The 18,442-nt window shown below is 42.7% G+C and overlaps 1 protein-coding gene across 1 annotated transcript in view; it reads right to left on the reverse strand.

Annotated features, from left to right (window-relative positions):
• Positions 1–18,442, reverse strand: part of csmd2 (CUB and Sushi multiple domains 2) — a 248,411-nt gene that overhangs the window by 168,263 nt on the left and 61,706 nt on the right. Inside the window, exons 4-5 of the mRNA XM_069177064.1 lie at positions 10,522–10,716; positions 5,192–5,399 (exon numbers count right to left, since the gene is read on the reverse strand). Of these exons, the coding sequence (XP_069033165.1) occupies positions 5,192–5,399; positions 10,522–10,716 (403 nt within the window). The remainder of the gene's footprint in view (positions 1–5,191; positions 5,400–10,521; positions 10,717–18,442) is intronic.

Below are 18,442 nucleotides of genomic sequence, written 5' to 3' on the forward strand. Positions count from 1 at the left end.
CATGTCTGAAAGTCATCTGCAAGTTAGAGTTAAAGGTTAAAAGGTAAATGTATCTACAGTCTGTGGAGGTCGACACAGGAAAAAAAAAAAAAAAAGGTATGTGTAAGACAGAGAGAAACAGACAGATCCCTGATAGATGTGGCTGGTATATACATATAACCTCCACACAGCACGATCTGGGGGCTCTGCTTTTATTGTCTTTGACATGGTGATCCTCGACATGTGTCAGGGCTTCATTACCATCCCTCACATCAGCTGTCAGACATTTCTATCCAAGCCAATGTTTATCTCCACATGAGCTTTCTCCATTGAAAAGTTTAGAGAAGAAGAGTTGTGGGCTTTCAGATATACAGTATGCAGTATCCCCATTGCAACACACATGGAATGCATGAGTCAACCAGAACCAGTGTTTGTGAATGTATGAATCAAAGGCAAATTCTTCTGACATGCACTCCTCAAAAACCTTGAGCTGTCTCAAACTCTCAAATCTGGAAAACCTTGCGGAATGCATTGCATGCGACTCATATCCCTGAGTTTACTTTTGTTTTGGATGATTTGTATGTGGGTTTTATGATGAAAGCACCGCTTAAAGTAAATAGATATAGAATGTATAACGAAAGCCTAGATACTTCCATTAGACAATCAGACCAAACTATCCACTCAAATGCTTTATGATACCTATATAGCAGAGGGAGAGAAAGAGAGAGAGAGACGCACTGAGACAGAGAGAGAGTGAGAAGGAAAGAAAATGCCAGAGTGACGTGCCCAGACTAGTGATGCTGTGGTGAATTATGGGTAAAGCTCCAAAGCAAAACCATTTCTTTACTCCACCGGTCTGTGTTGTGAGAAACAGGCCACAGCATAAAAAATGTATAAAATAATGCATTCAACATTCATACTGAGAATATACGCCCACTCGACCATCACACAGTATCCATTTAAACACACATCTATGCAAAATGCCCCTCCGTACGCTGCCAATACCCTGTAATCGCACGCTGAAAATCACTGCCTCAACGTGAACGTATATTAAATTACGTTTTCAGGCAAGGAATTCAGGGGGATCACAAGTGGACAACCACCTATTATTGTGCTGCCAGGCAAACAATGGTCAGGGGATATACTGCAAAATCCCTCACTTCCATCCACACTCTCACTGTGATTGTTTTTTAACGAGAAAGGAAAGTACATCTGGCAGCCAATAGCTTGACATGACAGACGCTGCTGTGGGGTCCCACTGGGAGAGTGTGTGGGACGTGTGTTTCCCCCCATGGCGAGCAGCAGTTGGCACTGCAGCCGACACGTTTGCAAACAACTGTAAATATACCTACCCTGATTGCATGGCTACATGAAACCAATGTACACAAATCTAACTTAAATCCTGTGAGCCCCGACATGGAAAAACTTTTCCAGTGTCTTTGAAAACACAAAAACAAAAAGTTTGAAACATACTCATATTGCTGTAGCTCCCATCGGACACTAAAGAAAACAGCCTCTGGACTTAAAAAGCTGTTCCGAAGACCATTCACTCTCAGGTGAGTCAACCTAACAGCCAATCAATACATATCCAGTGTTCTTCACTCCTCTCCAACAACTCTTTATCTTTCTGTCTCGCTCATACACACACAAACATGCTCCCTCCCCCGGTCAGGACACATATCAGCACTGTGGGGATATAATCCTTTTGCTCCATAAACATCAGTGTCTCTGGTCCATAGAGTATAGGGTTAAAAGAGAGAGGACTAAGGATAGGAGGCTACCTAGAGGATCAAAACTCACTGGGCTCTCAGATCTCCTAACAGGAAGAAAGGAGTTTAATTTTCCCTGGGAGCTTTGCATTGTCAGAAATGGATGCATGAAAAAAAGAAAAAAAGCTCATGGGAAATGGAGTTTGCAAAAGTTACCAGAATGGCAACTGTAAGATTTACGTTTTTTTTGGGGGGGAACACTTTAGAAAATGGTGCAATCAGTTAACTGTGATGTGCTACTTTTCGCAACAGAATGCCGTTTTTTATTTTCAGAACCGAGGGAATAATGCCAATATACGAGTACAGATTAATACACTTCATACTTTCTGTTTACAGTAACCAAGGTACTGCGGGAGATGGATTCAACATTTTGAGGGAGCACTACTCGTAGATGAAAATGTATTACAGTGCTTTGGAAAACAATTGAGCACCCAAGAAAATTACAAGTCAAATAGCTGTGAGTTCCACTTAGTAGCAAGTGGGCGAATGAGGGTTTGGCAATTGGCGAGCGTCAGACGTTATTTACATTGCCTCAAAGTGGATGGTGATTGAGAAAAGAAACTCAATATGGATGCAAAGTGTAATGACAGAGTAATGCGTCCCCCTGGACAAGCAGCACTGTAGAAAGTCCCATCAGGGTACTGCCGAGCAGAGGCATGATTCACTTGCCATGTTTATACCAGCCCTTCCCACTGCCACATTCAATCCACAGACACATCTCAGCTCCTGAAGTCAGTCTTCACTGCTGTCTTTTCCTGCTGCCTTTTCAGAATGCTAACTCTGCAGGGTCTGCCAATCAAAGTGCTGGCTGGTATGGTAAACAAGACTGTAGGTGAACAAGATCAGATTCATATATTCAAAGGGGTGACGTCCTTGATGGTGATTTATGGTGTTTACTCTGGTTCATCCTCCTCCTCTCAAAGCACACACTGTATACAGACACATACACACAAAAAGGGAACAGAGACCATGTAGGCTTGATCTGCTTTCGTTGGAACTGTTGTAGAGGGAAGTGTGGTTTTGACCCTGATCGCTGACCTATTTTCTCCTATTGGAGCACTGAACCTGTCTGTCCGATCTCAATCAATACAGCCCCTAAAACTCTCCGCATTTGTAATAAGATAGCCATTGAATGGTGAGATGCCAAGACTACACACATGGCAGTGAAAAAGCAATAAAATCATAAAAGCATGTTTTAACTTCAGAAAAGAGATATGACCCTTAAAAGCGATGAAAAAGGGACCCAGGATGAGAATCAAGGGAAAAACTATGGATCTGTTAGAAAGTGATGCGTAATGTATTCCTTGTACAATGAGCTTATTGAGAAAATGCGTTGATCAAAAGCTAGATTGGAAACAGTAATTCACAGTTAACAGCAGACATGAAACACAGAGGCAGCTTTTTAAACTTTACCACAGACCTTATACAAATCCGGTGTGATTAAATCAGAGACCAGACCGACTGGGTGGTGAGAACAAGAGAGAGAGCACCACCATCAAACCCGGCTGAGTAGAGGGTTCCCAGATCCATTTACTGAGAGCATGCACGCATGCTACAGGTCAGCGCCATCATAGTGATAAACTTGACCTCGATAATTAGCCACCAGCTGGGAAGTTGTAATCCTTCCAGCCATCTCTTCACCCCACGTCCATCCTCTCCTCCAAAAGGTCCTGCCCTCTTCTTCACATCTGTCCACTAATGTCTGCTCATTCTTCTCGTTTGACCCTGGCACTCTAAAATTAAAGGTACCCGGAGACATTAGAGCTAAAGTTATTGGGTTGTGAATGTGCTGCTGAGGAGTTTGGGGATAAGAAAGCCCATATTTTTGAAGTGAGTGGTATGCAGGTAAACCCAAGCCAGCATGACTAGAAAAAAATGAAACAATAGAGGCAAGCCAGCATGTCTGCTCTGCGTCCTCTGTCCCCTGTGATACCTTATCCTTGCAATGTGCATGATCAACTGTGACTTGCACTCTGCATCGCTTGCCAATAGTCCTTCTTCCGCCTTTCTAGTCACTTACTTTCCCTTGTTCTTTAACACAGTCCAGCCATGCCGCAGGTGCTCTACCGTTGGCGCCTCCGGCAACAATTGCCACAAAGATGACACTCAGTAGAGATTTGGGTGTCGCACATGACAACAGAGAGCAAAATCAAAGTCTGGGACGAGAAGCTGATGACACTAGGATTTGCAGAGTCAGGCTGCCGTCTGCGGGAGTCTGGAAGCGATCAACTCTCCATTGGCCAAGCAGAGATTCAAAGAGACTTTAATATCAGGCTACAAGGCATAATTATCCATTTTAAGACTGCTCAGAGTCAATCAAGTTCTTCTTGGGAAGTGTTTTTGCTTAACTACAGAGCGAATGAGCGAAATTGACGGGAAGTTTCCAGGGGCCATCTCACTCCAAGATGACTTCTCATGTATTCTTTCTGAACCTGTTTCCTTTATCAACAGTCCTCTATGCCTCTGTCTTTCTCTCCGAGTCTGTGTCTCCAGTGTTTAATGGCTCAGCCACTGCTACCCGTTGTCCCCTCCTGCCAACAGCCTGTGGCTGCAACTTCAAAGTATCCTCTGTCTCCTCTTGTTTATCTGAACTGCCTGTCTCCTACATGATCCTGAAAATAAACCTGCATTTGTATATTTCTATCCAAGGCAAAGGTAAGTAAGAACTGGATCCATCCAACTGCATTCAGCCCATGTATATTTTTCATGCTAATGTTAGCTTTTGTGTGCTAAGTGAGCGAGGGAGTAAAAAAGTCCCGGAGAAAGTGTGAAAAGAATACATCTGTTTGCACAAGTTCTCCGAGCGCCAGCACAAATATATAGAGGCGTGGCTGAAAGTGTGAATGATGCGTGCATGTCCATTTGGGCCCGTAGGACTCTGCCGTGCCGGTGTGAACGTGGGTGAAACAACACTATACGGCTGGTGGTGGTAATCGAGCTCACTAATTACTTCCTGAGCTGAGAGAGTTGTCAGAGAGAGGAGGAGCTGCCACAGATGGTGAGAGACCCGCACTGACGCCAGGATATCCTACCTCTTCATCATTAGAGCTGAGCATGTGTGTTTGTGTGAGACTGAGTAATTGAGAGAATGAGTGAGAGTGTGTGACCAAGATTGAGTGTTCACATTACACTTTAAGAACCACAGACCACATGATACACCCGAGCAGGATTTGTAATATGAAAGCTGGGAAACTGCCCATCAAATTAATTACTGTGAATTTCATTTTGAAGACAAAACCAACAACACATCTGAGACAGCTGTGATCCAGCTCCACGGGACCCACTTACCATCCATCCACTTCCAACGAGACTTCACCCAACTCATTCCTTCCTCTGTAAAATGTGCCTGTGCACAGGTGGTGCAAAGCTAAAGTCCGCTTCCTTTCCCGTCCCTTTTTGCTAAGCTCTATCTCCAGACTAAATGCTGCAGGCTGACCACTCACCATTGTGAAGAACCATCAGTGCCGCTGACCTCCAGCAGGTCATAGTCGTCCTCCAGCTGAAAGTCAGAGAAAACCAGGGCAATGGTGTCTCCTGGCTCGGCCAGCACGGTCCAGGTGCAGTCGGCGTTGTTGTTATACTCAGCTGGGTAATTGGGAGTGGTGATCACCCCGCTCTGGCCCCGCAGTGTCCCTCCACATCCATCATCCGCTGCGGGGGGTGCAGGAAACAGAAAGGTGGGAAAGGTTTATTAAAGAGGACTCTGTAAAAACTCTTTTTTTTTTTTTTTTTTTTTTTTATTACAGATGATTTAATATGTAAAGACTAATGGAAACAGTGGGAGAGCTAGCACAGGAAAAGGCTGACAAACACAAAATGCATGCAAAGGTCAAGTTTGACCGATGAAGCTGTGATGCTACAATCCCAGCTGTCCATTGTAGGCGTATTTAAAATGAGTACCGTACTGGCAAAAATTTAAGATGACACTGGTTACATGAGCAGTCCTGGTTTGGATACAGACTTTTAAAAGATAGACACTGTTCATATATTTATAGACTCTCCTGTCAGGCGGAGCAACTTTTCCACTGGCATCATTTTTAAGACTTTTTTTTGGACTGGCCATATTCTGAAATAATGTTTTTTTGTTTTTTTTCACTTGGCTGCTGTCGACTCTATTTATGTGATAAGGGAGGTGCCATCCACTTTCTATAAAATAAGATACTGGGTACCACACGTGGGTAAAATACGGCCCATAGGCTAGAACTGGCCTGTGAACCATCTCAATCCAGCCTGTGATGTCCTCAAAGGAAAACATAACAATCCCTACATAATCAATAAAAGGCAGCTTTACGTTAATGAATCTTGAGGCGAATGACTACAATCAGTCTGCACTGCAATTTAACGTCATTCCAACAGAGGTTGCATTGATGCAGGCGGTGCCAGTTTACACCAAAGCAAGATGAGACGGTATAACATCTTCACAACTCTCTGTAGTTCACTTCAAAATACCAGCTTTTTTAGGCTTTTTCATATGCGATTATAATTCGTAGCATTATAAAACCCTGGGTAGGGATAGTCAGTGACTTACTTGTAACAATTCTGTCATATAGAAAAGGCTCTTTCTTAAATAAATGGATCTTTCTTCCATTTATTTTGATCAGCTGACAGTTTCTGTCCAGCTGACTTTTTCTCTAAGCTGAAGGTGACACACCTTACGTTCTAAAACCGCCGTCTAACAACTTCACAAGCTGAGGCGACACCATCAGCTGGTTTGAGTCAAGCTGAGATGCGATAGTTCACACTGTTGCAACTTTTCTCCGCAATGTTCTAAAACAGTTTTATATCATTGCAAATCTATGTGCACAATGGTGAATATGACATGTTGATAATTGTAAAACAGTCTTCTTTGAGTCCATATCTATAACATAATGATGTAGGTCATCAGTGACATAACCAGTGGTGCATATCAGACAACTGACAAGATGCAGGCTCATTTAAAAGCTGATATTGCATCTAAGTGGGTTGTTTTATGCAGGTCTTTTCATTGTATACACAGGATACACAGATTGACACATATAGCTAAAAAAGTTTATATATTCTTCAGAAAAGTTCTTGTTTTTTTTTAAACGCACACGTAATACATACCTACTGAGATTGCAGCAAAAGACACATAACTATCTTAAAGTGACAGGGTCACTCTGTAACACAAGAGCCAGAACTCAATATAATTGACATTTGTCTTACAATTGAGTATGTGTTATTTTTCTGAATTTCCAGACCAAAATGCATACTGGCAAAATGATGTAAAAATGTAAAATACTAGTAATTATAAATAACAATAAAATAATAAAAAACAATAACCCATTCGGAAAAAAAATACCAATTAGCTGAACATTTTATCAAGTAGCTAAAACAGAGAAAAATAGCATATGATGGAGATGCTGATGATTTGTAACAGCGTTTCAGCACGAAAAGTCACGTAGGCTTCAACTTAGTGGGAACTTAGTAGGTGAAGTTTTGCTAGGAATCTTCCATGCAATCTAAAAATATATATATATATATTTATATATGTATTTATTTTTTTTCTGTCCACATATTATATTTTTGCCGCAAGCCAAATTGCATATTTTCAAATTCAGGAGCATGAAAATGTGCAATGAGTTACAGCATATTGTTCCTTTGTCTGCAATTTTTGCCATAGGCCAGAGAGACAGCAGTCACAAGATTTCAAAATGCCCTACAGTGCTTTTACAGTCAGCAGGAAGCAGGGCAGGGAGCATGATGCAAACTAACGCAATGTGGAGGGAAGTGATTCAATTCTGATTAATTCAGATTTGTGTTAATCAAAGCAACTCTTCCCTCCTCAAGACTGCTTTGAGGAGACCATTAAATAATAAAGCATGCATTTAATGTGTTGCCAGGATAATTCCCCTGCCCAGCATCTGATATGTTCATTACTGCGTTGAAGATTACAGTATGTGATATCATGACTGTGACCTTAAAATGGATCAAGTGTAGATCCGTCCTGCATAATACGTATCAGTGAACAGAGGGGACACATCAAAAGAGGTTTTCACGACACTTCCACAATTATTTTTGGTGAAGGTGTGTGTATGTGTGCGCGAGTGTACATCTGCATCAAGGTGGTGTGGGATTCATTATAGTGGGCGACCAGCTCGCTGCATGTGGCGTAAGAAAAGGGAGGAGGACCTCGGAATTGTCAGGCCCTGTCTATCATCCATCCTACCTGTCACCACATCAACCGCCCCGAGGGAGGGCAAGGGAGTAGACAGACGAGAGGAAACCTGTGAGGTGTGAACTTCAATAGGAGGGAAACCACGACAGAAGGGCGAGAAGAAGGGGATGAAGAGGATGACAGGTGACATGCAAGGATGGGTGAGAGAAAAGTGCGGCGAGAGGGTGGACAATGAAGAAAGAGAGAGAGAGAGAGAGAGAGATGGCGAGCGGGGTGACAGGTGATTGTTGCAGTGGAAGTGACAGGAAGTGGAATGCGGACGGAAAAAAGGATGAGGAGGTGCATTGATATTCCACACAGGACTGTTTCTTCACACTTGAGGGGAAGTCTCTGACTCCAAACTCTCCCCCTCACCTTGACGCTCTCCATCACTCTCTGCATTTTGTGGCTGCCGCCAACGGTGGTGAGCGCTGTACGACAACCGAGTTAAAACTGTCTATACCGTATGAAACACTTCAATGTATGAGGTGCGCAGAAATGTATTCAATTTTTTTTTCCCTCAGTCAACTGTAGATGTCAGACTGCTTCCCACGGTTGAACAGTACACATTTTCAGGCTGTCGCATAGGATGTCATGGTTCTCCATAAAGTGTAAGGAGCTGCATCCATTCCTTCGAGTGTCATGGCAACCAAGGTATAGAGAAGCATGGCCAATGCACGCAAGCTATAAAAAACATTTATTTTAGCATGCGTTAAAGAGTGCATGTTTAGATACACCAAACATGGACACAGCAGAAGACTGGAAAACTATATGTGGGACTATGATGCACATGTGACAGAATACAACTTAAAACATGAGTGCTTTTGGGATAAGAGGGGTAAAGCATGTGCACACACCGAAGACAAATAGTTGTGTGAGTGTGTGATGCTGTAGCTGTGTGGTGACATTCAGACATGCAGCATAAAAAAAAGAAGGTATAATTCTAAAAGAGCAGCGAACAGAGTGACATGAAGGCTGTGAGCAGACTGAACTTTGGAAAAAGTGTCACAGGCTGAATAAGAGAATGATGTTCAATCACCTGTAAGTGTTCTCAAATTATATAAAATTGCATTATTTTAGATCACAGCTAAGAAAATTAATTGATGAGTCTAAGAGAGGCAACGTAAAGCGTTATCTGTGCCATCACTGGCTGGCTGTCGTCTTTGGCCCGACAGTGCTGGCATGTTTGCACTCTCCCGAGTCTAGAATGGTGACTGTGCCAAAATGTCCTCCCCGCTCCCAAAGTACAGTGCAGGTTCTGCTCTTGCACATATGGGCAGGCTCTATTATTGGAGTGACATTAACAATACACTTATGCATTATGAAGGAGCACTCAGGTGTACTGCTGACTTTTATGTGGCAATGGGAGACCTCAATTAATCACAGGGGAAATTGCCAGTTTCTAAAAGTTGTTGGCGTGTAATTTCTGCTGAAAAGGTGGCATAATCACATCCTTGAGTGCTTGAGCAGTTGTTATTTTTTTGGACGGAGCCTGGGTGGGCACAGGGGAGGAGAATTAAAGACTTGAGTTTGAGTCTAAACAGAAATTGTTGGAAAATTTTGGAGAAAAGAGAGAGGGAAGGGAGATGACAGAGTTACTGACAGTTTATCACATAAAATATGATAAATCACACAGAATGGATTGTGAAATGCACGCAAAATTTCCAATTTAGATGAGCAGTAGAGGCATGTGCGTGTGCCTGCATGTGATTCGGTGGGTGGTGACAGTGCTGGCTCATGGTGCCCAGCCATGTGTGCTCCTATGTGGGCTTCCTGACTCCCGGCCTGGCTGCAGATGGCATAGTGTCTCAGCGGTCTGCTCAGCAGGCCCACTGACACAAACCATTGGCCACAGACACACACACGCACGCACACACACACACACACACACACACACACACACACACGCACACACACACACACACACACACACACACACACACACACACACACACACACACACACACACAGGACAGCAAATTGATACATACATGAACATGGCAATTCACATGTTTTGGACATGTGCATGTAATAATTCCCTTTTATGCACAGAAGAATCCTGCATGCTTGATAGCATGGTGAACTATTTCCAAGACCCGTGTCATGTAGGTCAGACAACACACATTGGCAGGTGTAGCGGCCCCAGGGGTGCTTGCTAGCTCTGAGGGAAGGACAACTGGCACAAGCACCTGAGTGGGACCTCACACATGAGGTCCTGCCACAGTAAATAAGATATTGGTGTAACCACAGAAAACCCTTGTCAGGTCATGTGGAGGCGTGTGAAAATATGTGTGTGGGCTGGAGGATGGGTTTCATCAACGGGGAAGTATAAAAGACTACAAAAGGAAGGGTTATTGCTCTTTGTCTCAGAAATAAACTGAGTGTTGTTAAGGTTTTCAGAGTCACAAGATATTTTTCTATTTTTGAATATTCATAAATACATTTTATGATCAGTGACATATCTCTGAGCTGGCTGTCAAACCTTTGGGGTCTAAAAATGTTCCTACAAAGCCATTTAATCGCAATTAAGATGTTTACTTCCTTTAACAAGTCATAATCAGTTATAATCAACAGTCTTCCACAGTCCCTCCGACATACCTCTGCAGTAGGGAAGAGGAAAATCCCAGGCAGCAGTCCCAGCTGAAGTGGCAAGGCAGGACAGGGTGGTGTGACCCTCCAGAACGTAGCCCGGGCTGCAGCTGTAGCGGATTTTGTCCCCGATATTGAACGTTGACCCCTGCTGGTGGCCGTTGAGTAGCTGTCCGGGGTTGCCGCACGTGTAGCTGGGCAGTGCTGCAGAGAGATGGGATGGAAACGGACGGATTAATGAGGCAGTTTGTGGGAAAGTCTGTGCTACTGCGTCATGTTAGTGTTGCCAAGAGCCAGAAAACGAGGGGAAGGTACAGGAATGGTCTGGTGACAGATAACGACACACACAGAGCCATCTGCCCAAGAAAACATTTGTAACCCAACCAACAACTCCTTCAAAAATACACAGACACAATCTTATCTTCCAAGAAATGTATAAAGCTGCTGATAAAGTGCCACTGTCGTCAATAAAACATGACACAATAGATGCTTCAGATTACCGCCATGTTGACCATGTATGCAAATAAGTGAGCACCCTGTTGACAGAACCTTGTCTAATTGTGTGTTATTATGGAAATCAAGTTCAAAGGAAGTTCAGCCAATCTCTCGTCTCTGAAGCCTCTTTCTTCAATCAGTGTGTTCCAGTAAAAGACACGTGACGGCAGTTTCTGTTCCCTTGATGACATCCACTTGAACAGCCAAGCCTATAGTACTCTGGCTGCAATACTACATACTGCAAGTGTGCGGAGGGTAGTTTTGTCTTGCTGTAACCCAAATAATAAATCCTAAGGGTATGAATAGAAGGGCAATGACCAAAAATGCATTACACACACACACACGCTCTGTCATCCAGTTTACACACTCCCACACAGCGAGGAACCTGGCCGGGGCATGTGCTGGACTTTGGATGAAACTCAGTGCCTCCACAGGAACTGGCCTGAACTCCGGCGAGGACAGAATGGCTCCTACACAGCAACACTGGCACCTCACCACCATACTCACTGCACACACACGTTTCTGCATCAGATGTCTCCAGCTTCACAATGTATTACAAAAGCTTATTTTGCTGATATTACCACAACATGAAGTCCATTATTAAGTTCAGACAATGTTTTTTCACTTGTTTTCAGATAAATAAGTCTGGGGGGAAAAAAGTGAATAAGGCTGCAAGACTGGCATGTTACTGTTTAAATGCATGGAATTGTTATTCTCTAGGGAGAAAAATTAAGAAGAGGCTTCATTTAATGCTTCCTTACAGCAAGGTCTAACAAGGACAGATCAATCATATTACCCAACAGTGCATTCCACAGAGCTTCAGCCGAGGAATTAACTGGCTGGTAAACAAATAATGTGCAAACAGTTTGTGTCCAGTCCACTAGTCAGACAACAAACACGACCTCTACTTGCTTGATTTGAAATGTGCGTGTGTGAACTCCTCACAAAAGTAACCGAGGCTGTGAGGTGACGCTATCTCACAGTTGATTATGAATTCTGATGTCCGGTGCTCATGTTTGCAGTCGCTGTACATAGATGGGGCGGTGAAATGTTTGCAGGCAACAGAGTTAAAAAAAACAAATGCAATTTACTACTGTCTCAACAATACACAAGGTTAATCCTGATATGTTTGAAAAAAATATTTATGAGTGACATTAAAAACTGATGTACATAGCAAATGTCAAAACAACTGTGCATCATGCAGTATTTCCACACTTTGAATAAAAGTATGCATGACTGTGGGGCGACCGGATAGCCAAGAGGTTGGGGCGCACACCACATGGGTGTAACTACCGTCAGCAGTGAGTCCCTGTTTTAAATCCTGGCCGGCTGTAGCTTCACTGCACGTCATTGCTCTGCTTTATTTCCTGACATTCCCTCCCTGGCTACACTGCTCCTACCTAATAAAGGCAAAATGTCAAAAAATCTCTATGTAGAGCAATGTTTTTGGTAAAGAACTAGATTGGTAACTCCCACTATCTGCGTTTATTTATATCTTCTTTAAAGTTTTCTTTTGATTAAAATGTGTCAGAAATATGCTAACACAATCCAATGCTAGTTGGTTATATATGCACTTCCAACCGAGAAATGTCCAACCACAAGTAGCTTCATTCTAGATATTTTGTATCAGCACTGTCGTCCAGCAGTGAAACATATCAGCCAAATCCTTGCTGTCACCCACAACATCCTCCTACTTCTCTAAAGAGGGTATTAAAGGGTAAAATCCACAGTGACTCACTTTGGGCAGAGGACTGCAGCTGCATGTTGCATCCCAATCAATGATTTCACAGCAGGTGTTTTCCATCATCTGTTGAGGGCAGAACACCTGCTCACTCACCAAAGTTGCCCTGAATGGTTCATTGCTGATTTACCTTTTAAAGTAGTTGGTTAGCACTTGGATAGTCTCCCTCTGGCCTAATCCGAGACTCTAATGACAGACTGACTTGTCACTTTCAGGCTCCACTGTGCTATAGCCTTTATTTTGACCAGCCAAGGCTACCTTATTACAGCTTACCTTCCATCACCACCAGATTAGCATATGCACACAAGGACTGTCTGATTAGCATATTAGCTGCTGCGACCTAGACATCAGTGATGCTGCTTGGCCACAGGGGGCCCTGTTGCCAAGCAAGTAACTGCTTCATCCCTGCGGTTATGACCATGTAAGGCTGGATCAGCATTGCTCCAATATAAAAAAAAAAAAAAAAGGAAGGAAGGAAGGAATAAACTGAGGGGATAGGAGGGTCAGCTCAGATAAAATAAAGGGATAGCAGGGTAGAGACAGGTAGAGGAATAGAGAACTTACTTATAGCAGACATTTTGACTTTTCAAAAACAAGTGTAACGAACAACATTAACACTGGCTGCACTTCATTTAGATGTGCCAGGGCCCTGATACTGTACATGCTGGTTTACTGGCATGGATTACTGGCAGGCCTAAATGGAACAGAGCCATCATTAATGTTATCGGTTACACCTGTTCTTTTCCTGCTATGAGAAGTCAGATAGTCTGTGAGAACGGTCTATTTTTAGGATTAAGAAAAAATAAAATAAAAAGTAAGATGATGATGACAGATGTGTGTGGAAGAGAAGGTTTAACCTCCGACTGAGAATGGCAGTGTGTGTGTGTGTGTGTGTGTGTGTGTGTGTGTGTGTGTGTGTGTGTGTTTGAAATAGTGACAGAGAGAGGCAGAGATGAACAAGGATGACTGATTTCATTGCATTAAAACTGATTGAGGGCACAGCACCGTCATAGTGGAGATGTTCAAGTATGGGCATGTGTGTGTGTGTGTGTGTGTGTGTGTGTGTGTGTGTGTGTGTGTGTGTGTGTGTGTGTGTGTGTGTGTGTGTGCGTGCGTGCGTGCGTGCGTGCGTGCGTGTGTGTGTGTGTGCATGTATGTAATATTCTCATCACACTCTTCATTTCAGGTTATTAGTTTGGGCAGTAAATTAAGCCTAATAGTGCCATTACTCGTGCAATCCCCAGAACAGGGTGTGCCTGGAGCACAGAAGTGGCAAATACATTTTTTTAACCTGCCTGTGAGTCATCAATATTGTCTTCATGCCCACAATGTGAAATTATCTGTCACCAATAAACATCAAGATGAAAAAACATCAAGGCAGTGACTCTGCATAGAACACCTGAAAATGAAGTTGTTGTTTTCTTGTCTTTGCTCGCTATTACTGTCCTGTTCGAATTTTCAAGTAAACAATACAATTCATGCAAAAGTGATGTCTATGCTACATATAAGAAAGAACCTTGCTGACTGTTTATATTGTTTTCCCAAATTCAGGAAACCAAGGCAGGACTGCATAAAAGGCACTGGCCTTTAAAACTCATTTATCACAATCTATTCCATTTATTCCTGCAGGCTAAATCTTGAGACTATAAAAATGGGAAATGCAGAAGGACACAGACCAAAACAACAACAGAAAGAAAGGGGGAAAAAAGAATAAGGTGGAAAAATAAGGGCTTGAAAGAAATAATGATAACATTTAAAATATCTGACATGACTTTACATTAATCTCAATTATCTTCCTTCCCTGGACATGGTTTTGTACATCTGCATGATTTAAAAACTGTTCTATAAGCTTTAAAACCTTCACAATGAAACTTAGCAGGGTGTTGCTGTTTCTGCTTTAGTGAAGAAAGGTGTGTTCCTTCTTGGGAGTCTGGTTTCTGTCATCACGTGGACTCCTGCTTCCCAACCTCCCACGTCCAACCTGACAATGGCAGCCCTTAGGTGTTCTTCACAGCAGGTCTATAAGTCACCAGGATGGGAGACTGTGACATGGCCCGTCCCTGGGGACCGGATGCTTTAAGCACTTCCACTGCTGAAACGGCAAACGATGCTCCTCGTCCATCAATGCAGCTCCTTCTACAACATGCACCGGCTGGTAGCAGAAGCATACGAACACGCTAAAGTGCCTACAAGTTGTGTTCACACACACACACACACACACACACACACACACACACACACACACACACACACACACACACACACACACACACACACACACACACACACACACACACAGAGAGAGAGAGCGCAAGGGGCCCACCATCCATCACACCGTCCGTCCTTTACATCATCTGCCTACATTCTTATATTCCTTCCCTTTCCTCCTCATGTCCTCTCATTCCTGGTGACTAGGACGAAGGACAGTGAGGAAGGAGATGCTATGAAGCTCATCTCCTGTGGGATGACCTTTGACCCCAATAAGACTGATGCTTTTTCTTTCTGGGTGTCTTCAAGCCTGTCCATAAATTTTTCATCTTCTCTTTGTCAGGAATATGAATGGTTATATAGCTTTGCACACTGTAGAGCATATTTGTCACAAAATAGTTCTTAAAAAAGCTTATGTTGCAAAAAAAAAAAGGCATCCTAAACATATCTGACTGTAGTGACACCTTTACAGAAAAAACACAGAAACTCATGTGATCAGATGTGATGTATTTTGCAGATGGAAACATGTAGATTCTAGTGTGAAAACTTATCCACGTATTTCCTTCATGTTATCATATGTTGCAATGTGGTTAACATGTGAAAAACTTTTTCATTTTTTTCTCTTTGCAGATTTACTTAAGTTAAAGGAACTTAAAACTTAAATCCTTAATTTCTGACAACAGTTGGAGACAAACTGTCTCAGTACAGTTGATGCAATATCACTGTCTGCTATGTATAAATTAGCAGAAGAAGATGCATGACTGACAGCGTAGCACGGCACAAAAGTACCTACACACAAATATGCCTTGAGAGGTACCATGAAGGTGCAGAATAAAATGCATGTACAAGGCAAGGAATTCGCTTTTTCCTGACTTAACTTGTCTCCCAGGGCTACATTCCCTCACTTTTCAAGGTAGCTTGTTCTTCTCCAATCTGTATTTTCCAAAGCTCCTTTGTCTTTTTTAACAGAAAAAGGGGAAAAGGATGGGTTGGATGTGAGAGAGATTTAGATGAATATTTTCAAGTGGGAGAGCGAGCGAGCGAGAGATGGAGACAAAGATCCTGATCGACAGATGGTGAGGAACGAACAGTTGCACTGTCATCAATAAGTTACATCCTGCAGCACCTGGCGCCAAATTACTTCCCAGCAAAAGAATGCAGTGCACTAAAAGACAAGATGACCACACAGTGACTCACATTTTAGTGTGTTGCCGCAGTTGAAGTAGTCCAACTCAGCTCTCTAAAAACGGAGTTCTACAGACTGACTTCTACATTCATCTCAGTAGTCCCCTCTCTCTTTTCTTTCTTACAAAATGCCTCACTCTTTCCATTCCATTTCCTGTGCCTCTATCCTCCCTCTACATCTTCCTGCCATGCATTTGGAAGTGACATTGCAAGATCGATCCCAACACACAGGTGCATTAGCTCAATAAGCAGTTTCTGCTTTGTGAAGCAGCAATTCAATCAATGCCTCCTGTTCCCTACACATGGGCTGGACAAAAGCTGGCAACTCCCATCACTTCTGGTTAGAGAGGCTGAGGAATGCAGAAATCAACTCCCCCTTTGTTTACCATCCAAGAGCTCAGTGCTTCCTGTCATCATTTTCAAGGGAGAGTTAAATTTGAGCCATAGCTTTCCTAAATTTTAAGCTGCACGTATCTTATTCTTGGAATAAATATCCAAAATATAGTTATTTTGTGTGATATTATATACCTATAGCGCATACAGAGACACTGTCAGGTATTGGACGTCATTAAAAAATAGAAAATTCTAATATCAACCACACTTTTCAGATTTTTGTTGTGGGCTGCAATAATGCTAAAATAACACATCTCTGTATAAAAACTGAAATATGAATTATTTAACTGCACTTTATTTGTTTTAGTGTGCACATGTCACAGTGTGGTGGGTAGACAGAAGATTTGTGTAACAGGAATGGGACACTATTTTTAAATATTCAAATATTCATTAAAATGTACATAAATCAATTTGTATATGCGATTATCTTTCTTTCTTCTTCTCCCTTTTTTAATCAGCACCTGGTTGTAATGTGTTTCTCCCATCAGAAGGTGGCGGTAATACACCTAAAAGCTGTCTGCCAGCCACCATTAAACAACATAAGGAGAAGAAGAACATGCTACTACCAGTCTCCGGAGCTTTGCAGGTAAAACTGTGTGGTTCGGTGAGATTAAATGCCATGGTGCGAAGAGGAGAAACATGTAAAGACGACTACAGCCGTCGCAAAGTTCTGTGTGGATCTATTTCAAAAAATAAATGACGACGAGCTGCAGTGATCACATACTTCCGTGCAAATTTCAAATAGTATGTTTGCTTGAAATGCCCATCCCTGGTTTATACACACATCATGTTCCTGTGCATTATTGCTGTCACAGTGTGTCTTTCCTTATTTAACTTCTATAATATGGACGGATAAGGTCTGTATGGCATTATTTTTTAGCTTAAATAATTTGAATGTTATCATACCAACAACATCCTGCATTATCATATTAGTATCACAAATTGTTATTTAAATGCTGGTTTTAGTTCCCAGCGGCACTACATTCCTATAATGCTTATTTTCTAAACTCAGATTTTGAGGCTGTGGACACAATCACTTAGCCCTGCCAGATTCAGACAGACAGGAGAACCCCCTTATCAAAGTTGGCGAGTGTAATCACATTTGAGTGTGTTTATATGTGTGTAAAGTGCACCTGTGTGCAGGCAATAGTAAATGTTTCACTGCTTGTCGCTGCCTGAATGGTTCGGGGTTTGAGATTCCAGAGTGAGAATGAGGACTTGAACCTCTGAACAGACAAAATCGAACACACACACACACACACACACACACACACACACACACACACACACACACACACACACACACACACACACACACACACACACACACACAAATTAATACAAATACAGACTGGAATGAACTCCAGATATCCTCATTTCCCACGCACACAACAGCAGGTGCAGTAAAAGGGCCAGTTGCTGTGTGGGAGGCGCTGAGGTGTGAAGGAGAGCTCATACAGAATTGATGGCTGCCGACAATGTCTGCAAAACGGAATAATGTGCCATTCAGTAGCCATTCACTATATATGAGACTAAACTAAGAGGGATCAGGGAGCATGAGAGACTTCAAGGAAAGCCAGAAGATAGATGAGAGACAGGGCTCGGGGAGCTGGGAGGAGAGATCAGTACATCTGTGTACAGCCTTGACTCTGTCTGGATTGAAGCATCTAAATCCCCCTGGCTTTTCAGGCTTATCTCTTCACTGACATTACTCTTTCAAACTAAAACATTCACAGAAATCCAGTGGTCACGACTGCAAGCTCAAGTACACAGGTGCACACAGACACATTTACACAACATCCAGAAGATTATATGTGAACGTAAACGTCACTGGTTTATTTTAGAGCTGTCAATTTGTTAGTGGATCATCTGGCGGGTGGTGGAACTGTACTACTGCAGTGTGTCGAT

Source organism: Embiotoca jacksoni, unplaced genomic scaffold (genome assembly GCF_022577435.1).
Source record: "Embiotoca jacksoni isolate LCO1_2020_lvr unplaced genomic scaffold, fEmbJac1.0.p SCAF_7, whole genome shotgun sequence".
NCBI lineage: Eukaryota > Metazoa > Chordata > Actinopteri > Embiotocidae > Embiotoca > Embiotoca jacksoni.